This window comes from Schistocerca gregaria, chromosome 2, assembly GCF_023897955.1.
Source record: "Schistocerca gregaria isolate iqSchGreg1 chromosome 2, iqSchGreg1.2, whole genome shotgun sequence".
Lineage (NCBI taxonomy): Eukaryota > Metazoa > Arthropoda > Insecta > Orthoptera > Acrididae > Schistocerca > Schistocerca gregaria.
The window spans coordinates 508,122,762-508,147,380 of NC_064921.1; the positions used below are offsets into that span (position 1 = coordinate 508,122,762).

At 46.7% G+C, this 24,619-nt stretch overlaps 1 protein-coding gene across 1 annotated transcript in view; it reads right to left on the bottom strand.

The window, feature by feature from the left end:
• The window catches only part of LOC126329072 (uncharacterized), a 535,869-nt gene that overhangs the window by 158,092 nt on the left and 353,158 nt on the right, over positions 1–24,619 (bottom strand). The window contains exons 3-4 of the mRNA XM_049996104.1: positions 21,724–21,857; positions 1,087–1,231 (exon numbers count right to left, since the gene is read on the bottom strand). Coding sequence (XP_049852061.1) covers positions 1,087–1,231; positions 21,724–21,857 — 279 coding nt within the window. The remainder of the gene's footprint in view (positions 1–1,086; positions 1,232–21,723; positions 21,858–24,619) is intronic.

Genomic DNA, 24,619 nt, shown 5'->3' on the forward strand with positions numbered 1-24,619 from the left:
AGTACCTTTGCTAACAGCACGACATCGGCTGTAGCGGTTCTCCTCGGCTCGTGACCGTATCGGTTGAACCCTAGACGAGTGGTAAACAGTGGTCTGGTCCGATGAGTCCTGATTTCAATTGGTAAGAGCTGACTGTAGGGTTCGAGTGTGGCGCAGACCCAACGAAGCCATGATGTTGGCTGTGTTCAGTTGGAATGGAAGGAGTCCTGTGGTCCAACTGAACGGATCATTGACTGGAAATGGTCATGGTGGACAACTTTGAGACGATTTTCAGTCATTCAACAACTGAATTTGTATGCATGACAATACCCCACGTCAACGGGCCACAGTTGTTCGCGATTGGTCTGAAGAACATTCTGGACGATTCGAGCAAATGCTTTCTCCATCCAGTTTGCTCGATATGAATCGCGTCGAGTCTTTATGGGACATAACGTAGACGTCAGTTTGTGCACAGAATAATGGGACACCTTCGCAGCTGTGCGTGGCTATAGTGGCAGCGTGGCCCAATGTTTGTGCAGAGTGCTTCCGACGACTTGTTGAGTTAATGCCACGTCGAGCTGCTGCACTACGCCGGGCAAAAGGATGTCGGACACGATACTGAGAAGCATCCTATGATTTTTGTCACGGCGGTGTAAGCAGGGACGTGGAACATTGTTTCGTTTCATAATTTTGAACAACCTGTTTCTTTGCGTTGGTTGGGATACAACAGCCATGTGTCATGTTTGCTAGGGTCGCTCATGAGCCGTTAGTTTTCCATTGTGCGACAGTTTTTCCGCTTAATCAAACTAGTCGATGGGGGGGGGGGGGGGCGGCCTGACTATAGTGCAATCCAATCGACGTGGATTATTCCGACATCCTCTGGAGTATGTCGAAGGTTCGTTTGTAGCCTCACAGTGTGCAGAATGCAGAGATGAAGATGGTTGCACGGGACAGACTAGCGTGAAAAGCTGCAACAAACCAGTCTCTGAACTGAAGACCTCTACTACTAAACTTTTTTTTGTTTTTGTGGCGCGGTAGTAAGTCTTAAGAGACCTGCAGGGTGGGTATTTTGTTGCATAACGATGATTAATGAGAGGGCGTGCTTACCGGTGAGGTGGGCGGCGACGGCGTCGCAGTGGTGGGCGGGCAGCCCGCTGGCGGGGCACGGCGGCGGCCCCAGCGCGCCCAGCGGCGTGCCGGCCGGCGCGTTCTCTCGCACCCGCAGCACCGCCCTGCGCCACAGGCACCGCTCCTGCAACCACACAGCCCGTACTCGGACACTCTCCTCGCAACGCGCTGCTAGCATCTGCAGATGGCGTGCTGTTCCTTGTAAGTGGTGACTCCAGAAGATTTTATGCGGCGCTCTACGGACTTGAAGGCTGATATCAAAGTGTTGTCACTAGCACCTCGCCGGCCGGTGTGGCCAAGCGGTTCTAGGCGCTACCGTCTGGAACCGTGAGACCGCTACGGTCGCAGGTTCGAATCCTGCCTCGGGCATGGATGTGTGTGATGTCCTTAGGTTAGTTAGGTTTAAGTTAAGTCCCATAGTGCTCAGAGCCATTTGAACCATTTGAACTAGCACCTCACAAAACAACGTACCTCCTGCTGAAGGGAATCCTAGCAAGAAACAGTAAAATAAAATGAAATGAGTAACGGCTAAGAAACATTTGGAAATTTCTTGTACGTTACTATCATAACGGCCGGTAGAGCGGTGTGCTGACCCCACGCCCCTCCTATTCGATCCTCTACTGAGGATGACACGGAGGTCGGATGGTGCCGGTAGGCCACTCGTGGCCTGAAGACGAAGCTGTAAGTTCCTATGGGACCAAACTGCTGAGGTCATCGGTGTATAGGCTTACACACTACTTAATTTAACTTAAACTAACTTACGCTAAGGACGACACACACACACCCATGCCCGAGGGAGGACTCGAATCTCCGACGGGGGGAGCCGCGCGAACCGTGGCAAGGCGCCCAAGACCACGCAGCTACTCCGCGCTGCAGCGACTAGAAGAAGAGCAGTAACGAGAAATCTAGGGGTATTTCTGGACAAACGTCGTAACTTTGCACATCATATAGAGGAAGCATGCAGAAAAGGTATAAGCGTGATGAATAAAATTATAACTAAATGAAATAGGTTGGTTTGTGGGATTTAAGGGACCAGACTGCTACGGTCATCGGTCCCACCAAATGAAATAACACAATTTCACAGACTTTATTGGTCTCTACAGATATGATACCACGTTCGATGCTGAGGTACTACTCCATTACATAGAGAGCCTCGGAAATTCTTTCCGTGTATAAGGTGGAATTAAAGTAGACTGGGGTGGCAGTGAGAATCTGGATCGAGGAGGGAGGCGTGCCACGGTAATTCGTGTAGGCACGTCAACCACTGTGCCAAGGTAGCTTGTTGGCTAGCGCACCTGCCTAGTAAGTCAGTCCGCTGTTAGCAGCGGTGGGGCAAGGTCGTCGTGCCCGTGTCCCCCTGTTAGCGCACCGCGCGCCAGTGTTTACTGTTTACCTCCCGCTGCGGCGAGTGTCACACGTCCGTGTCTCGGTAGTGCCATGGCGCACTCGTATCGCAAATCCACAAATAAGATCACATTTCAAGCGGTCTACGCAAGACCTCGAGCACTTGACGTTGAACGTTTCATCCGAGAAGAACTGCATATTGCACCTCAAGACATCATTGGGATCCACTTTTCTATAACACAAAGTTTCGTCTACGTAAAAATGATCAATGAAAAGGCGTGCACTGATGTTGTGTGCCGACACGCTCATGGACTTAAATTTAAGCATTCTGATGGTCACATAGGAACTGTCACGATCGACCACGCTGGATTAGGCCTTCGAGCTGCCATTCGAAGTCCCGCCAGATGTTGTGATGACAGCTTTCAAACCGTACGGCAACGTGCTAAGCCACTTGGCTGAAAAATGGCAAACGTTTGAGACGTACCCCGTCTTAAATGGAATGCGACAAATTAAAATTGAACTAACGAAGCATGTGCCATCCTATCTAGTAATTGACGGCTGCAGAGCCATTGTCATGTACGACGGACAACCGCGTACTTGCGCCGGCTGTGGCCAGGAGGGACATGTCCGATCGGCCTGCATTCAACGCCGACTGACTCAGATACCGGTTGGTGAAGTTCCATCCTCAGCGATGCCTACTTCACTCCCCATCACGTATGCAGCGGCTGCAACCGCAACAGCTGTTCCTACCCAGGATCGTAACACCATATTGCAGTCAGTGGTCGATAACAGTGTGGCGGACAGCATATCCCCCTCTACGACGTCATCGGCAGACTTGCCTCAAGAGGGTGATCAACTGTGCCAACTGTGCCACCAAGACGAGCCTAAAGAGAAGATGGAAGTAGAAACTGAAATTGTCCCGACCTCTGCCTTCCTACCAATGGAGACCGCATCAGATGATTGTCGCCCGCACTCTGACACAGAACAACATGTCCGGAAACAACGGTCCCCTCGAAAACGCAAGAAACGGCGCCATACGCCATCCGATGATTGCCTGCTTCTGATGTGACCCGGACGAATATCCGGCGTCGGACGACACTCAGGACTCTAACACCACAACTCAACCTTCCCATCACGATTCTACGGCGGATACAATTTGTGAGCCTCGGTCTGACAACATCACTTCTGCTACTGAACATACGCGCAAGCGCTCGACTGACAGCACTAATCAACAGTTACCAATTGCTGCATCTGATTCTTGGGCGGATGATGTCGAGGATGAGCCACAGCACCAGGAGGATGCTGAAGGCAGAGATGCTCCCTCGGCTGTACCCAGCACCAGCCAACAACAGTAACTACGGCTGTATCGTCAGCCTCTGTGGGGCCGCCCCTGCCGCCCACACCTGGCCTCCTACACAACCCAGCTGCCGACCTGGCTGACCAAACATACCGTCTAGCGACGATTAACATCAACAACATACGTTCCCGACATAAACTAGCGATGCTACAGGATCTACTCAACGCAGCAGACATCGACATTGCGCTCCTTCAAGAGGTGTATGTCGCCGACTTCAAGGGACCCTATGGCTACCAGACTTGGGTCTCACGTGCGTCTGCCAATGGCAGTGGTGTGGCGATCCTCCTCCGCGAAGGTATATCCGCAGAAGACGTCGAATATCTCCCTGACGCCAGAGGCATGGCTCTTACTATCCAAGGAGTCAAACTTATTAACATCTATGCACCGTCAGGATCTGGTCGGCGTCGCGAACGATCCACCTTTTTCGCTCTTACAATCACGCCCCTCTTAATGGGCCGTCAGGACGCCTTGATAATGGGAGGGGACTTGAACTGTAGCCAAGCACCTAAGGATCAGTTACCACATCATTCTCTCTGCGCAGAACTTACGACAATTATAAATAACCTTCAATTGGTGGACTCGTGGGAACATGTTTGTGGCGATCGGCCCGGATTTACTCACTACACCAGCCATTCCTCCAGCCGCATCGACCGGATTTACATCTCGCGCTCCATAGCTGTGGGGACAAGCGCTGCCAAAGTTTGGCCCACAGCTTTTTCTGACCACGAGGCCTACATGTGCGCTATTACCCTCGGCCGCCACAAGGTATTGCACAGCCGTGGTCCTTGGAAGTTGAACGTCGCCCACCTAGCTTCTCAGGAATGCCGGCGTCTTATAGAGAACACGTGGGACTCTTGTAGCCACCGGCGTGGCACCTACCGGTCTACACTGTCGTGGTGGTTACTCTGCGCCAAACCAGCCCTCCGGAAGACCATGATAGGCTACGGCCGAGATGTTGCAGCATGGAAGAGACATACCATGGACTTTTACTACAGCATCTTAAGGGAATGTACAACACTGCCGTACTCACCTGCACGGCAGGTGACGGTGAACCGTGCCAAGGCACAGATCATCAGATTAACACGTTGCCACCTTGAGGGTGCGATCGTCAGAGCGCGCACTCAAGACAGAGTGGCCCAGGAGGAACCGTCTATGTACCACGTCATTGCAGAACGACGGCGCCGACGCAGGACACTGATCCAAGCTATCAGGACGGAAGACGGACGACGCCTTGATACCCAGCGCGACATAGGAAACGCCCTTCATGCTCACTACACCAGGCTGTACTCGGAACATCGACATCCCCCTGAGGTGATCGCCGAAGTCTCTCAACTCACTTATGGCTCGATCTCTCCGACAGCGGCGGCGGATTTGACTGCAAATGTAACGGAAGAGGAAATCATTGAAGCAATACAGGCTGGGGCTGCTCATACGTCCCCGGGACCTGATGGCCTTCCTCTGGAATTTTACCGGACGTATCAACAATTGTTGGCACCAGCATGGACCGATATTTGCCGCGATCTTATGTCTCCCACGACGCAGATACCTGGGGCCTTCCTAGAAGGACTGATTGTGCCCATACACAAACCACGAGGCGGATCCAGGATCAGTCACTATCGGCCCTTGACCTCACTCAACAGTGACTTGAAGATTTTCACCCGGCTTCTGGCGGCACGCCTAAAGCGATCAGTACGATGTGTTGTGTCGCAGGACCAGGCATCGTTAGGTGGTGACCATAATATTCGCACTGCATTGTGCCGATATAGAGATATGATCGCGCTAGCCAAAGCTCGCCAACTGCCAGGAGTTTTGGCCTCGCTCGACTTTAGCCAGGCCTTTGACAGAGTCGACCACACATTTTTGATGGAGGTACTGCGACACATGGGGTATCCGGACGTCATAGTTAATGTACTGATGCGTCTCCTACGCGGCGCGGCGTCCAAGTTGTTATATAATGGCCGTCTTACGTCGCCGATACAGATCCAGCGATCGGTGCGAAAATGCTGCCCTCTTTCGGCTATATTGTACGCCCTCGTCTTGGAACCACTGCTCTGCGGCCTCCGACAACGCCTGACTGGGATGCCCCTTGGTGGACACACTTTTTGCTGTACTGACTATGCGGATGATCTGGTAATCCTTCTTCGCAATAATGACGATGTTCGTGCAGCGCTGGCGTGGGTGGTGACCTACGGCGCGGCATCGGGGAGCCATCTGAATCACAAATCACACGCTCTGTCTATAGGCAGAGGCCTACACGACGAGAGCGTCGCACCGCTACGAATCAGTGACACAATCCGCTGTCTTGGCATTGATTTCACATCTGACATGAAGCGTTCAACAGCCCTTAACTACAGGCGTTTATTGAATCAGATGAGGGCAGGAATAAGTGACCACCGTCTGAGACATCTAGACCTCCTGCAACGGACACGATATGCTAACGTCTATTTGGCGTCACGTATCCCTCATTTTGCACAGGTACTCCCCATACCACCTACCCTGGCTCACCGCATGTTGGCGGTTTTGGGATCCTTTGTTAATACGGGCATGTTATTTAAGATTCGTTACGAGTCCCTAACCCTCCCGAGGAGCAGAGGGGGTTTAGGCCTTTGTCATGTTCAGAACAGAGCGAAGACCCTGTTCGTCAGCTGTGACCTGCAACTGTGGCGACGAAGTCCGACGTGCCTCACAAGTCTCTTACTGGAAGCTTTACGACCAATCTCACTCGCACCCCCTGTGATGATATCGGACATCCCAGCACCTTTCTTCTACATTAGCCAATTCTTCCGTGAATTAAGCTACATCCGCACCGCACTACTACCCACACGCTTGATGATGACGAGGGCGATATATGCTGCCATGCAAATGAACAGGATGCCGAATGTGACTGAAAGCAAACACCCCAATAGAAAGTGGCGCGCTGTGTGGCAGGCAGTGAATGCCACCACCCTTGATACTGACGTGCAATCTGAATGGTACGTAACTGTTAATGGGAAACAGTTGTGCCAGTCCCGCCTACATCACATCCACCTCGCTGATTCACCCTTGTGTGCCACATGCCAAGTGACTGACGCGGAGGAACATCGTTTCGAATGCGGGTCGGCAAAGGACGTTTGGTATTTGGTGCGTCAGATATTGGCTTTTCTCCCACGCACGACTCCCGACAGGATAACTACCCGATCACTTCTTTTCCCCGGTAAGATTTATTTCCCAAGAGCAAAATCGAACTCTGTGACGTGGATCAGAGGCCACGCTGTTCACTACCTCTTCGGTAATGGTGAAAAGACAGTACCCGATTTTTGGTATTACCTCAACGGACAACATTGTGCGATCGTCAAGAACCCTAAATATAGGCAATATTTTTCTAATTTCCTTTGGAGCGCATTCCATAATCCGCCTCGCACCTGGATTATCGATGACATGAGACCATAGCACCTCTTCCCAGTTCCTTTTTTTATGAGATTGAACAAACAACGGAGACAACACAGCAACGAGAAGACAGTCATCGAAAAATTCGCAGCGGGCTATAGTATGGAGCATCCTTTGTCGTAACGGGACGACTTCCTATTATTCTGTTTATGTAGCCGAAGAGGAACTGCCTTCCTTTTATCCATTTCTATAAAAATAAAATAAAATAAAAAAGTAAGCAGGAAACCAAGGTTCGATTCCCGGCCTTGGTACAAATTTTCTCTCGTCGCTGCAGTCCATCTACATAAAATAGTAACCATATCAAAAAGACAATTTCGGCTTCCCTTGAAAACAATCGGAGAGAATATCACCAGTCTGTATTAACATCAGTTGTAGGATATGGCGCGAGCATTTGGTCTCGTAGATTGCAACTACTGAACCCAATAGTGAGAAATGTTCAACGAGGAGTGCTATTAAGATTAACGTGCGCCTACTGCACTAACCCCCCCCCCCCCCCCCAAATAATGCTTTGTTGATAATTCTGAGAATATGCCCTTTGGATTTGGAAATGAGCAAAAGAGCAGCCTTTTATTAAAGCACAAACCAAATGGTCAAATGGAAGTACGATGGATGCTTGAAACGAGGCTATTCGAAAAAGTTAATAAAAGAACTCATATTACAACTATGGCAGAATCAATAAGGCACTTCGCGCGCGGGCAGGGGAACATACGAATTTCTTCCTAACATCAGGTAGGGGCTAAAAAGATATTTCTTGACCCATCGAGTGGATTGACACGTACCTTGACTGGCCATTGCGCGTATGATACGTATCTATACAAAATCAGAAGACTGATGAATGGTACTTCTTGGCAGATTAAAACTTCGTCAGACATTTCGGATGTTGGATCCCGAAGCCGATCTAAGGAGCCGCAGTATCCAGGGAGGCCAAGGAAGGCTTCAGGAGGCATTCAACCACGCATCAGCAACCTGCCATCACGGCTACGCGAAACACTCGGGGGGAAAAAAAAGAAGTTTCAAATGGCTCTGACCAGTATTGGAATTAACTTCTCAGGTCATCAGTCCCCTAAAACTTAGAACTACTTAAACCTAACTAACCTAAGGACATCACACACATCCATGACCGAGGTAGGATTCAAACCTGCGACCGTAGCGGTCGCGCGGTTCCAGACTGTATCGTCTAGAACCGCTCGGCCACTTCGGCCGCCAACACTCTGCAGATGGAGACAAAACAACTGTGGTCGGCCCCTACCGAATGAAATAGTTTCTCAAGGATCTACACTGCGCTGGTGCCAGTGATCATGGAAGTGTGGAGTCTACGAGGTAACAGCGACTAGTGGAATTGCTTGTTATAGTGGCAACGCTGCAGACGTGCTCCCCAGGGCCGAAGGAATCCAATAGAAAAAAAATGAACTAACACAGAATAGATTCTGTAGTGGTCATCGTACTATTAATAGCTGGGTAACTGTTGAAGACTTTTATTGTAGTTTTGAAGTAGTACTACTAGTTGTAGTATTAAAAACATTGAGTATCAGAAATAAATAGTTAACGTATAAATTTACCACTACCCAAGAAAATATGATTTGCGTGGCCTATTTTAGCTTTTCAGATAAGAGGCTATTATTATGAAGAATAAATAAATAAATAAATAATCTCACGACACATGTCTGATATTCATCTAGTTGTCGTGCTACAAGATGCTGTGCTCATGATGATGTTCTTATCAGCTCCGGAACTAGAGCCCTACTTGGCTCAGTTAAAGATTACCTAGGACTGAGCAAGTTTGGCGATTAAAAAAGTCGTCAGCCATTGTGGGAAAACGTATATTGGCCAGATAGTTCACACCCTTCATGAGATGTGTTGAGCACCATCGCCACACACGAGTAATACAACCTGAGGAATCTGCGGTGGTGGAGCGCTGTCTAGTCGAGGGAAATAGAATGATGCATGATGAGACGCGCCAGTCTAGTAGGATGCCCCTTCTACATCTACATCTACATTCACACTCCGCAAGCCACCCAACGGTGTGTGGCGGAGGGCACTTTACGTGGCACTGTCATTACCTCCCTTTTCTGTTCCAGTCGCTTATGGTTCGCTGGAAGAACGACTGTCTGAAAGCCTCCGTGCGCGCTCGAATCTCTCTAATTTTACATTCGTGATCTCCTCGAGAGGTATAAGTAGGGGGAAGCAGTATATTCGATACCTCATCCAGAAACGCACCCTCTCGAAACCTGGCGAGCAAGCTACACCACGATGAAGAGCGCCTCTCTTGCAGAGTCTGCCACTTGAGTTTGTTAAACATCTCCGTAACGCTATCACGGTTACCAAATAACCCTGTGACGAAACGCGCCGCTCTTCTTTGGATCTTCTCTGTCTCCTCCGTCAACCCGATCTGGTACGGATCCCACACTGATGAGCAATACTCAAGTATAGGTCGAACGAGTGTTTTGTAAGCCACCTCCTTTGTTGATGGACTACATTTTCTAAGGACTCTCCCAATGAATCTCAACCTGGTACCCGCCTTACCAACAATTAATTTTATATGATCGTTCCATTTCAAATCGTTCCGCGCGCATACTCCCAGATATTTAACAGAAGTAACTGCTACCAGTGTTTGTTTCGCTATCATATAATCATACAATAAAGGATCCTTCTTTCTATATATTCGCAATACATTACATTTGTCTATTTTAAGGGTCAGTTGCCACTCCCTACACCAAGTACCTATCCGCTGCAGATCTTCCCGCATTTCGCTACAATTTTCTAATGCTACAACTTCTCTGCATACTACAGCATCATCCGCGAAAAGCCGCATGGAACTTCCGACACTATCTACTAGGTCATTTATAAATATTGTGAAAAGCAATGGTCCCATAACACTCCCCTGTGGCACGCCAGAGGTTACTTTATCGTCTGTAGACGTCTCCCAATTGATAACAACATGCTGTGTTCTATTTGCTAAAAAACTCTTCAATCCAGCCACACAGCTGGTCTGATATTCCGTAGGATCTCAGCCCGCATCTCGTGGTCGTGCGGTAGCGTTCTCGCTTCCCGCGCCCAAGTTTCCGGGATCGATTCCCGGCGGGGTCAGGGATTTTCTCTGCCTCGTGATGGCTGGGTGTTGTGTGTTGTCCTTAGGTTAGTTAGGTTTAAATATTTCTACGTTCTAGGGGACTGATGACCATAGATGTTAAGTCCCATAGTGCTCAGAGCCATTTGAACCATTTAAACCGTAGGCTCTTACTTTGTTTATCAGGCGACAGTGCGGAACTGTATCGTACGCCTTCCGGAAGTCAAGGAAAGTAGCATCTACCTGGGAGCCTGCATCTAATAATTTCTGGGTCTCATGAACAAATAAAGCGAGTTGGGCCTCACACGATCGTTGTTTCCGGAATCCATGTTGATTCCTACAGAGTAGATTCTGGGTTTCCAAAAACGACATGATACTCGAGCATAAAACGTGTTCTAAAATTCTACAACAGATCGACGTCAGAGATATAGGTCTATAGTTTTGCGCATCTGTTCGACGACCCTTCCTTCAAGGAATCAATTGCAATGAGACTGACAGATAATACGAGGGCTATTCGGAAAGTAAGTTCCGATCGGTCACGAAATGGAAACCACTGTCAAATGAAAAAAGTTTTATTTGCGACAGTTAACTATACCTCCCAGCCATTTCTCTACATAGTCACCGTTCTGACACAGACATTGGTCGTATCGCTGTACCTATTTTCCAATACTCTCGTCATAGAAGGCAGCCACCTGTGCTTTCCGTCAATTCTCTACGCTGATTTACCGCTTCTTGCCTGTGCCAAAGTATTGTCTTCATAGTCAGCAGTTCATGTGAGCAGAGATGAAACTCGGTGGGAGCGTATTACGGGCTGTATTGTGGGTGCTCAATCACTTCCCGTCGAAAACGCTGGAGAAGCATCTTAATTAGCCATGTAGAGTGCGACCGGCAGTTGTCAAGAACAAGGAATAGTATGACTTATATTATGTGGGCTGCATGACATCTGGCGAAATATCTCACCAGACTCTCGTACTCGGCGGGAGACACTATTTATTAGGCACCGTGCGTTCAGAACTGAAACGTGCGATGTGACTCGATCGACAAGCATGCTAGAGACACTGCCCAACACATATATGCGAAACTTAATGCTCACAATGGTTTCTATTTTGTGACCGATCGGAACTTACTTTCCTAATACCCCTGGTATTATAAACACAGATGAAATTAAATTGCTTGGGATTCGCATATGACTTAACAATACTAGCTAATAACATTCAGGAAGTCATAATTCAAACAACAGACCTAAAAGGTATAACACAAAAACTGAGTCTCGAGATATTTTCTGAAAAGACTGAGATAATGCAAATTCACTAGTAAATAGCCACATAAAAGTGAGTAAGAGGAAAGTAAAAACAGTGGAACAATTTAAATAGATAGGAGATATTAAAGGATACAGCTTGGACGAGAAACCCGCATGGCAAGAAAGAACCAATAAAATGACGAAAGCTCAAAAATTAATGTGGTCAGAATACAATAAAAATAACTATCGGTCAAACCTAAATTGAAATATTACAAGGCGGTGCTGCAGCCGCAGTACGTTGCAGAGATAATGTGCACTACGCAACGGGCACTGTACTTGCACCCTGCACTAGGTTGCTCTCTTCAGAGTTAATTTGTCTCATGCCTACTCTATGAATAATAAAAAAATACCATACGGGTGTTCTCGCCCACGCTGTGGAAATATCTGTTCCAACACTGAATCAGAAAATGCTTCAGGTAGAAAATATTTGAAATATGCTGGGTACATGTTATTAGCTGTGAGAGAAGTGAATGTGGTGAATTGTACAGACAATATCGGGAGTTTCAAGACAAATTTTGTGGTTGTTTGCGAATGAATAAAGTCGTTCGACGTCCTCCTCACAGCTATTACAGAAAAGCTACAGAAACAAAATTATTTAATTACAGAGCCAGTGTATCTCCTGAGTATATCTCTACGAAGTGGAGACGAAGGTGATTGTATCACCAGCTCTTCGAACTTTACTGAACAGTTGCATTTTAAAAAAAAGTGCTATAATGATCTCCGAATACAGAGACTGTAGTAGTTTAGAAAGTGAAATCCAACTGACAGCAGATGAAAATGGTACGCTGTTTCAACCTCCGCAGTCGGCAGTTTTCTTTTATTTATTTTTTTTTTTTTTAAAAGGAAGACATCGACAGAAGCTAAAATTACGATCTTGACGATCTTTCGTTCTTCCAGAGTTTAACATATGTGCCTGAAATTGCAACTTTGTAAAACCTTATCGATGGTAGACAATGAAAACCTCCTAAATGCATCTGTTTCTGAAAACTCATAATTCTAGTAACCAGTTACTCCATAATCACAGTTAGGTATGAAAGTGTATGTGGTTGTCTAACCTATCAGTAACTAGGCTTCTAATTAACAGTTACACATGTAGCAACTTTCTTCACCACTTTATATTATTTATTTAAGAAACCGTTTTTGCTTCACCTGCAAAATATAACAAAATGGAATGGAATGGAGGTTTTCGTTGCCTACCATCGTTATACTGCGAAGAAAAATTCAAAATTTAATTGCTGCAGAACTTCAGTCGGCTCAAGATGTTATTTTCCTGTCGAAAATTGCCGATATTAATGCATCGTCATCCATGGTAGAGAAGGAACAAAGGAAATTACGTAATCAGTAGCGTTTGTGATGTAGTATAATCTTCGAAGCTACTAGACGATACGCCAGATAGAACCAACATGATCGTTCCTCTAAACACACGCCAGGTGACTAGCTTAGTCTCCTAGTGCTGAGTGTGAGGACTCGAACCTCCGGCAGGAGGTGCCGCGCAATCCGTGACATGAAGTCTCTAACCCCGCGGCCACTCCGGGCGGCTTTCTGACGAGTCGTGAGGTACCGAAGCGCCAAGCGAAGCGCGTCCGGTATGGGGCTAGCATAAGACAAACGCTACATTAGCATTGCACAAGCAAACACTGAACTTACATACAATTATATTCGACAGATATGTGATAAAAGCTCGAAAGATTTGTGTTACTTATTTCATCTGAATCCACGTTCATTCTTCTTGTTTATTAGCTACTAAAGCAACTATCAGCTAATCAGCTAATACAGCTAGGTTTTTTTTACAAATGGTAAATCGTCTGAACAGCTTATCAAGCGATGAATAAAGAAAAGTCCACTTCATTAGCCCACGTTTGATTCCCGGCCGGGTCAGAGATTCTTCCGCTCGAGGACCGAGTGTTGTGTTTTCCTCACATTCGTATCGTCATAATTGACATTACTATTGAGGTGACTGCATGGTTACAGCCCGAAAGCCAATAAATTGGAAAAAATTCTCTGTCTACATGTACAACACTACATACCTGAAGGTCAAACTGCCTCTAAAATCCCCGACGTTGATGAAACATCAAACTATTCTTTCCTCCACTGTCAGCCTGCTGCAACTCCTTCGGACGGGAACTGATGCGAGTACTATTCCAGTTCCTGTTTCTGGCTCTGGCGGACCACTGAGTGCCGACAGTCACCTGGTTACCCTCTAACAACGGCATGATTCGCGGACGGCACGGGGTTGTGCGGTCAGCACTCCGCCCTTTTCTCCGTTGTCAACTTCCCACACCCTGCAGTCGCCACTTCTTATACGTGTAGCTTTTCAGCCGGTATTACAAGGCTGAGTGCATCTCAGACCAGTCCTCCCTCCAAGGAAAAACTCCTGGCAGTACTGTACGGCACGGCAGTCAGACACGGCAATACGAGAAATAAAGGAAAAAGCTGAAAATTGATTTGGGATCGCTTTCAAACAGAATCTAAATCTAATTTACATGTTGAAATCTTTGCCTGCCCATAAAATGTTTCCCAAATGTTCCTTACAATATCCAGGTAATTATCCTCGGGAGATGTAGCAGATGTCAAACTAACCCGTAGCTCTTTCTAGTAACTTCATTTCATATTGTGTAGCCATTTCAGATTGTTCTACTTTTCCCTATACTAATTTCCCTACGCTTAATTTCTGTACAATGACGTGGCCGTGCGGAGTGGCAGCGCAGTTTGAGGCGCCATGTCACAGACTGCGCCGCCCCTCCCGAACGAGGTTCGAGTCTTCCCTCTGGCATGGCTGTGTGTGTTGTTCTTAGTATAAGTTAGTTTAAGTAGTGTGTAAGTCTAGGGACCGATGACCTCAGCGGTTTGGTCCCTTAGGAATTCACACACATTTGAAAATTTTCTGTACAATGATGTACTCCAGACGTACAGTTTTCACAATATTTTCCTTAGTTCCATGTCAATATTGGTCAATGCTCGTTTGTGAAACCTTTCTATGCCTGCATCAGTCTGCCTGCGATGTTTACCTTGCTTCCGTCATCTTGTATAATATTCCGTCTTCGATATAGCATTTTATTAAATTTTACCGCCTACTGAATCTCTGTTACCATTTTTACTACTTTTCGCCTTTTCTGCCCTCGCTATTTTACCTGTAATACATTCCACGATAAAAGAAAGAAAAAATACGACGCATCACGAAGGAGTTATGCAAGTTGGTCACAAATTGCTATTCATACATGCATCGACGTAAAATGCAAAACTGTAAAGTTTGTCGTCCAATGGATGAATGTGTGACGCTGCATCGCAATTTCACTGCACAGCTGACAAGGATAGTAAACAGGGACAAGACAATACCAGGGCAGAAAGCCTTTGTGAATTTCATTTCTTGTACTCAATAGGACAGTAACTATGACTCGCAGACAGACAAGTGAACAGCATTTGAGCGAAAGCGTGTAGTTCGGCTGAAAGAAGCCGGCTGGAGTAGTCGATGAATCGCTCGACATTTGAATAGGAGAGATGCTACTATTCGACGATGTTGGCAGCAACTGGTGAACCATGGCCGAAGATAGCGTCAAGAAGGAAGCGGTCGACCTCGACAGACGACAGAACGAGAGTATCTATCAATCGTCTGAGAGGCACTCAGAGCCCCGGATTCATCACTACCCTCGATCCGACGTGCAACTCCTGTTTCGTTGGAGGCTAAACTCACGGCACCCCTTGTGTGACTACATTAACCTCTGTACACTAACAAGCCTATTTGCAGTGGTGTCGGGCACATTCGGCCTAGGATCTCATTGACTGGAGTAGAATTGCCTCCAGTCATGAACTGAGCCCCGATTTATTGCGAAGAAGTGTCTGGAAACGCCCCAGAGAGCGCCAAGATACAAGCCTAAATGTTGCCCACCATATGGCCCGACAATCAGGTGTGATGCTCTGGGGGGACATTTCATTTCATAGTAGGACCCCTTTGGTTGTCATCTGTGGCACACGTACAGTAAGGCGCTTCGTCAACGACATTCTACAAACTGTTTTGTTGCCCTTCGTGGCGACCAATCCTGAGCTTACATTTGAGAAACACAATGCCCGCCCGCACACGGGAAGAATTTCTGCTGTTTGTCTTCGTATTTATCAAACCCTACCTTGGCCAGTAACGTCGTGGGACCTCTCCACAATTGAGAAAGTTTGGAGCATTATGGGCAGAGCACTCCAACCAGTTCGAGATTTTGACGATGCAACGCGCCAATTGATCGGAATTTGGAACTTTGCTCCTCAGGACATCTAACAATTCTGTCAATCAATGCGAAGCCGAATAACTGTTTACAGAAGGACCAGAGGAAGACCAATTGAAAGAAAGGCAGCACATTTTGTATTATCGTGAAATATGGGAGTGTCACAGAAATGATACGGGATTTGGGCTGGAAATCATTAAAAGGAAGGCGTTTTTCGTTGCGACGGAATCTTCGCACGAAATTCCAATCATCAACTTTCTCCTCCGAATGCGAAAATATTTTGTTGACACCGACCTACATAGGGAGGAACGATAACCACGATAAAATAAGGGAAATGAGAGCTCGTACGGAAAGATATAGGTGTTCATTCTTTCCGCCCGCTATACAAGATTGGAATAATAGAGAATTGTGAAGGTGGTTCAAAAAAAAAAAAATGGTTCAAATGGCTCTGAGCACTATGGGACTTAACATCTGTGGTCATCAGTCCCCTAGAACTTAGAACTACTTAAACCTAACTATCCTAAGGACAACACACACATCCATGCCCGAGGCAGGATTCGAACCTGCGACCGTAGCAGTCGCGCGGTTCCGGACTGAGCGCCTAGAACCGCTATACCACCGTGGCCGGCAAAGGTGGTTCGATGAACCCTGTGTCAGGCACTCAAATGTGTTTTGCGGAGTATCCATGTAGATGTAGATGTAGCGCGTTACTGATATGCTGAATTTGTGAAGCTGTTCCTTTTGAATAAACCATTCAGTTTTTCCGAAAATGTAATCATTTGTTTGTTCGCACTTGTACATCACATGTACCGATTTCCATCCCACTCGGATAATTCTTTTGTGGGTCGGCTTTTATTTTATTATTTTTTTTATTCTATAGTGTACATCGTCTGTGATAATTGACTCGTACTGTCCAGTGGGTACTTCTTCTCCACTGGGAGCTACGTCACTTTTGGTCAGTAGCGTCGGCAACATATCTACTTACATTTTTATTGTCTGTGTGAATTTTTTTTAACTTCTTCAGCTCTCCAAAGGTTTCATTTTAACCATGTGTTATTGGTGGTATTGTTTTGATGTAAAGTCGTAGATAAATATATGATGACTTTAGCATCGTAGGAATTAAAATCGGAGCTAATTACTACGTTGAAGTGAAATACGAAGCTGCACTAGCACATTGTTACCCGTATGAAAAAGTGTCGACGGAAGTATTTTGAGGACACGGTTGCAGTGCTAGTTATTATAAGAGAGATTAAGCTAGCAGTAAAATGCAAACGAAAAGTTGTGGTGCAATTGGCGGAAAAGGACTGTGACTGACGGAAAGGCTGTGCTCCTTCGCTGGTACTGATCACAGGGAGTGCTGGAGCAAGTGCGAATCCGAATCAGCAGCGGGCCGGCGTGAAGGCAGCGTAGCGTCTGCGGCCCTGCTAATGGCGTGTCAGCCGACGGCAACCAACTTACTCGCGTTGCCACTTAGTGTAATGGCTGCTGCTAATTACGAGACCAATTTTGTTTCTAATTAATGGGCTCCCTCGGCCAGGTGGGCGGCGGGCCGGTGTCTTAGCCGGCTGTTGTCAGAGGGCGGGTCATTAGCGGACTGACGCCGCAGCGCCGCCGCCGAACCTCACCCGGCACGACGCGGAGCTGAAGGCCCTGCCGTGTACTGTGTTACTTACGTCCGTACCGCCGTTTCAGGGAAGTTCCCTCAACCTGCGCAGTCATTTTCCTTACGTATGACAGTCGCGATTTACTGCAGCACGAGTAAATGTAGCAGCAGTATCTCTTCTGTACGGAGAATCTAAGCGTTATTTTGAGAGCACGCTCACCTCTCCCCGACCTCCTGGTGTTATTAGATCGCTTAGGTTACGGATATGAATTCAAGGAGCGGCGTCGTACGAAAGCCATCTGCTGTTTGCAGTAAGCGTGTGGGAGGCCCTGGCAAGATTGGTAGTTAGTTAGGACCCAAAGACCACTATAATAGCCGGCCGGTGTGGCCGTGCGGTTCTAGGTGCTTCAGTCTGGAACCGCGTGACCGCTACGGTTGCAGGTTCGAATCCTGCCTCGGGCATGGATGTGTGTGATGTCCTTAGGTTATTTAGGTTTAAGTAGTTCTAAGTTCTGGGGAACTGATGACCTTAGATGTTAAGTCCCATAGTGCTCAGAGCCATTTGAACCACTATAATATATGGAAAATGACGTACAAACAATGTTGCGGTGTATGCTTCTAGAAGGACGGCTACTGAGTTTCTCAAGTCCTCCACAGAGATCTGTTCTGCATCCTGAGGAGAGCATAGTACTGAAAACTCAAGAGTGATCATAGAAAGACCGAAAGCTTCTCCTCTCTAGAGGCCCTGTTTCCCACTAAAGAGCAGGCGACTTTAAAGAACTGCACTAGCAGACCATCTACGGTGTGCAAGAACCAAAGAGAGAGAAAAGAAAAGCAGTATCGGAGTCCCGATTATAATGAGGATTCCCGTGTTTGCGGTAGTATCACAGACAGACGAGTAAATCTGGGATCAAGTAACATACAAACCTCATGAAATGTTTTCACAGAGTAACGTACCCAACACGATCCAATCTGTGACTGTTGTACTGACCTTAGGTTTAAGTGAAAGTGTGAATGATTATGTAATTAGCAGATTGGTAATGTACCACAACCGTTTGCATCACCCACGCTATTACGACCTTCTCCTGTGGCCTCTACCGCTATCCATTGAGATGTCGGCAGCGGTGATTGCATACAGATTGGCATCTCAACGCTTACATATTTCTTAAAAAACTGTCGTATAGGCCTTCTGTGTACTACATGCCACTTATTTCTCAGTATTCTATTGTTTTCAGGACTTACCTTCCAGTAGTCCTTCACTCTTCATTGTGTTGCTTGTCCCTCTTCTCTGTACATTTTGAAACAGTTTTGTTTTCTTTTTGGCCTTGGAGTCTTTCCGTGTTTGTAGGTCTTTCTCGGCCTCTTGAATATATTTTGCAGTTGACTTCTTTTGCCAAAGGTGTCTCAAGATCTGTTTAATTTATCTGTTATCGTGAATTCCATATAAATTACAGAAGACTATCAGTATCCTCGTTTTAATTGTTTGGGTTACATTTTGCACCTTCTGATATATTCCGGCTTTACGTCTTAATTTCCAGGAGCCTGTCGTTCTTAATAGACCCAGCATTTTTCTTACAATTCTTTTCACCAATAATTGTATTATATCTAACAAACTGTAATTCAATGTTTAGCGTTCACTGGCATATAGGCCTCTGGTTTCATCACTGTACTATATTTTAAGATTCTTCAACGAGCTTTTTTCTTAGTTGTAAACGGTCTTCATTATACTATAAACTTTTTACAATTTGTAGATCTGTTCCCCCAAAACAAATTTTTCTAAACGATTCTCTCCGATTATTTTTCATATACATTTGATATTTTCTTTACTTTTTCTGTTCGACGAATATAATATACAATTTTGCTTACCTTTAATATACAAAATTTCCAAAATACTATTAGATTTGGATTGTTTAAGATAATGAAACGATTTGGATAATGTATTTCTGAAGCGCATTGTGTCGAGTATCTTAAATATGTAGCGGCGCGGGCAAGCACGAGTCACCACTGCAATAATTTGCTGACTGCAGTAATCAGCTGACATAGCATTTTGACACTGTACCCGCCCTAACGGGCATGAATGTGTGTGATGTCCTTAGGTTAGTTAGGTTTAAGTAGTTTTAAGTTCTAGGGGACTGATGCCCTCAAATGTTAAGTCCCATAGTGCTCAGACTCATTTGAACAATTTTTTGCTACTGTATGTATCACCTGGGGCATCTGCATGTCAACACGCCTGCACGTGGTGCGTGGAGGTACTGGGTGCCGTGTGGCCTGGCAGAACATCATCGTTTTACTACAGTCTGCTAATGTAGTCGTCATCGTCCATCATACTCTATGGCCAACTGACAAACGGTTCAGCTTCAGCTCCATTGGGCTGAGGGTTGAACTAGGAGCCTTCTAGCCACTCCAATCCACTTGGCATCTACAGTCGCCAGGTGCAGCCAACCACACGTCGGGGGCTGAGATTTGCCCCCCAAATAGAATCGTTTCTGTCAGCAGCCACTTCTGGGACAGGCAGCTGCAGACCCAGGTCGCACAATGGGGTGATCTGCATAGCCAGCAACTTGTGAAGCTCCGACCGCTGACTGAGAATGCTCACAGTCATTCTGATCTGGGGGCGCGTAAAGCGGTACATCGGAATCAAGGACCTTGGTTTCGATGACACCCACGCCTCTGCCCCCTCTCCCCCTTTCCTTCGCTTACTGGAATTGGGCATTGGATCTCTGACTTACGTAAATGAATCACCTAGTCCGAACCTGAATGTGACTGGATTTGCTCCCGCGCCCAATAGAGAACCTGCATGGATGGAGTGAGGTTTGTTAAAGGAGGAAGATACGGAGGGTTAAAATTGTAAAAGGAGCCCTAGCCTTGAATACTTGAATACCGTAAGAACGGATGTGGGTTCCAGTATTTCTTTTCTTTATTGTTATTTCATTGCTCTGTGCCACATATTGGGGGGGGGGGGGGGGGGGAGGGAGGTGGACTGTCGCCGGGACAGTCAACCCACTCTTCAGCCAAGTGACAACAAAAATAAATGAACAGAAAAGCAGGAAACAGGAAGCTGAAATATTTACAATGAGTTTGAAGATTTTTGAAGGTGAAAAAAAAATGTAAGTTTTTATACATAAGAGAGATATAACTTTTTGCGCCTGTAGTTTAAAACGGTAATAATAGTAGATAAAACAAAACACAATGAGAGTAATTTAAAAACATTTGAAGCCCAAACACTGATATTTAACAGTAGCATTTTCGTGGCACTAAAACTGGAAGGACCTAGCCTGGGTTAGGTAGGGGAAAAAGTTGGCCAGTGAGGAGGGTAAGAGTGTTGCAGCATAAGAGTGGACGACAGTGCATAGTATCGATGGGATAGGAGTGGCTGTTGTGGCAGAAGAGGGGTAGACTAGAGGGGGCGGGGGTATTGGTGAGACTAATAGTTAATGGGGAAAGGACGGCAGGAAAGAGAAGCAGAGTTGGGAAAAAAGGGGGAAAGTAAACTTGGGGAGGGGAAGTAGTCCTGATGAGGTGGAGTGAGTGGGGTAGACTTACAGCTGGTAGAATGGGTAAATGCTGGGGTGGAGTTCATGAGATCATTGAAGTTTCTTTGGTAGAGTATGTGGAGGGTATGTAGGCGTGGGGTTGATGGGATGTGTTCGTAAAGGCACGAGCATTGTAAAGTAGAGAGGAATCTATAGGATTATTGGCGTCGAGTTTGCGGACGATGCAGATTATTCACAGGTGTTCAATGTGGTGAGGAAAGGAGGGAATTTGATGAGTTGGTAAAGGACCCCTGTGAGGGAAGGCAAACGACTGCAGTTAGCGAGGCGGAATGCATGGCGTTCCAGGATCTTAATAGGACTTGGCCTTCTAGAACTTTGGCGGGGCGGAGATCCATGGAAAATTCGCATAGCAAAGGATGAGTCTGATCAAGGTTTTGTAGGTGTAGAGAATGTGGAGGATTGCAATCCCCAAGTTCAGCCAGTTAGTAGTTTAAGTCTGTTTTAGACTTTTCATTAGATGGGGAGTGGATGCTGTTTCCACATTAGTTGCCAGTCGATTGTTGGTCCAAGATATTTTAGCGTATTATGTAGCTGCGTAGGACGATCGTAAATCGTAAGGCAGAAGTCATGAAGACGGAAGGTGCAGGTGGTGCGTTCCATAATCATTACCTGGGTTTTACTAGGTTCCAGTAGTTTTTGGAAGTAAAAGAGGAGAACTGCAACAAACCAGTCCTGGGACTGAACAACACTGAGTCAGGCGTTATTTGGCAATGGTGCGGAGCGCAGCAGACGCACCGCGAGGCGCGCGGCTGACCTGTGGCGGGCGGTCGCAGGCGCCGCCGCCGTCCTCCTGGGGTAGCAGCCGCAGCCGCAGCGTGGCCGCGTCCCGCACAGAGCCGCGGGCTCCCTCCTGCACGGCCTGCACCACCACCTCCACGCCAGGCTCACCTGCAACCGCAGACCACGCTCACATCCACTATTGTCCACTTCAAATTATATGACGTCAATCAGTTGCCGCTAGCCGGCCTGTGTGGCCGTGCGGTTCTAGGCACTACAGTCTCGAACCGAGCGACCGCTACGATCGCAGGTTCGAATCCTGCCTCGGGCATGGATGTGTGTGATGTCCTTAGGTTAGTTAGGTTTAAGTAGTTCTAAGTTCTAGGGAACTAATGACCTCAGACGTTAAGTCGCATAGTGCTCAGAGCCATTTGAACCATTTTTGAACCAGTTTCCGCTACAGTGTTGCCACATCGGCTGCCGGCTACCGCCCGATTACGGGCCAAACACAAATACGGCGGGTCACTTAATAAGCGCTGATACTTAATGTATAACGCGGAGCGATGCTGGACGCGGCAAACGTCAGGTCTGTCAATAGGTGATTTTAAGTGACCCATAACTGTACTGCAGCGAACGACACCTTATCGTGTAGGACATACAGAAAAGGTACAGAAGACCCAGCGAAGAGCGGCGCGTTTCGTCAAGGGATCGTTCAGTTGGCGCGAGTGCGTTACCGAGATGTTCAACAAACACGTTGTGCGTCACGGACAGATTTACTATTGAAATTTCGAGAGAGCATTTACCGGGAAGAGTCCGACAACATACACTCGATGGGGGAAAAAAGTGGCACACCACGAAGGAATTATTCGATTCGTACAGAAATTTGTAGAAGTGATGTACATGCACAGACAAACAAATTATTAATACGGTTTCAGAAAATTTCGATGATTTAGTCACAAGACATAGCTTCAAAATTGAGCAGTGACCCTTATGCAAGCCGTTATTTGGCTTGCCATTTATTGATAGATTTGTTGGATGTCCTCCCAAGAGATATCGCTCAAATTCTGTCCAACTGGCTCGTTAGATCGGTAAAATCCCCATCTGGTTGGAGGGCCTTGCCCGTAATGCTCCAGACGCTCTCATCTGGGAGAGAGCCGGCGACGTCCCAGGCAGAAATTAACAAGTACGTACAGGACCAGCGGAAACTCTCGACTTGTGAGTGCGGACATTATCTTGCTGAAATGTAAGCTCAGGATGGCTTGCCTAGTAGTGCAATAAAGCGCGGCATTGATTACAGCCGAATACCGGTGTCCTGTACAAGGATGTCGCGGATGACAATCGAACGGATCCTACTATGAAATGGAATGGGAGCCCAGTCCATCACTCCTGGGTGTCGAACCGTACGACAGGCGGCAGTCGGGTTATTACTCCACCTCTATCCGGGACGTCACCGGACGCGCCTTCGGCCTCAAATCTCATCGACTGTAGTAGAATTATCTTCAGTAACGAGTCCCGCTTCGAACTGAGTCCTAATGACCAGCAAAGAAACGACCCAGACAGCGGTGCGATACCAACCCGTCTGTCGCCCGACAAACAGGAATGAGTGGGGTGTGATTTCTTTTCACACCAGCACATATTTGAGTGTCATCCACGGTACCCTTAAAGCACACGTCGACGATGTTTTCCCCCATGTTTTGTTGCTCCTCCATGGCAAGCTATCCTGAGCTTACGTGTCAGCAAGTTACTGGCGGCCCACACACGGCGAGAGTTTCCGCTGCTTGTCTTCGTGGTTCTCAAAACTTACCTTGGCCAGAAAGTTCGCCAGACCTCTTCCCAGTTGAGACCGTCTGGAGCACTGTAGGCAGCGCCTACCAACCAGCTCGGGGTTTTGGTGGTCTAACATGCTAATATGGCAGAAATTGACACGACATTCCTCGGGAGGACATTCGGCCAAATAACGGCTTGCGTAAGGGCCGGAGGTGGACCAAGGGGTTATTTATTTACTCAGGTTATGGAGGTCTTTCTTTTGGATAAATAATCAAAATTTTCTGAAACTTTAGCCATTTGTTTGCGGTCTGTCCTTTTTTCGTCTTAATGTGTATTTTTCCTCTCACAAGCATCTCGCGTAATGACCACAACGAGTAAATTCGAGAAATTAGAACTAATACAGAGGCTTAGCGACAATCATTCTTTCCAAGTGTCGTTCGCGAATGGAACAGGGGAGGGAGGATCAGTTAGTGGTAGCAGAAGTTTCCTCCGCCACATACCATTTGGTGACTTGCGGAGTATGATGTAGATGCGGATGCCGACTCTAACCATGAAATGAAATTCATATCCTAACCGAGTCACAACCTAGTGATGTGTAAACGTATCCGAGAAAACGACGGTCCACAATGAGCGGCAGAACTATTAAACACGCTTGCTTTGTTCACTGCGATTGAAGCTAACACCTATGAGCAGGCTTAAAAAAAATTAGAAATTAAAATAAAAAAAATACAGATTGAGCTCTTATAGCAAACTGAAATTTCTCGCATTCATCATTTCTTACTTGAAACAACGATCACACTGGATAGACGAGGTGCCGTGTCACCAACCGATCAGCAGTCCTGGTTACAAGTTATAGGCAACATATACAGGGTCCATACGAAAAAAGAATGATAAGAACAAGTAATACGAGCAATAAAAATAAAAAAGTCGATAAGATGATTAAAATGCCACGACAAAGTGCTAGAAATAAAAAAATACGTTTTAACCAATTAATTGAATAAAAGTATTAACAAAACACATTTTGGTAACATTTACAAAAAAAATTTCAACGTCTATGATGAAATTCGAACCCGCACCCCTTCACGCGTTAGGACCATATCCTAGCCACTATACTACACCACTAGCCCGCGGAGCTGTGTTACATTTATGAGGTTACAGAACCAGTA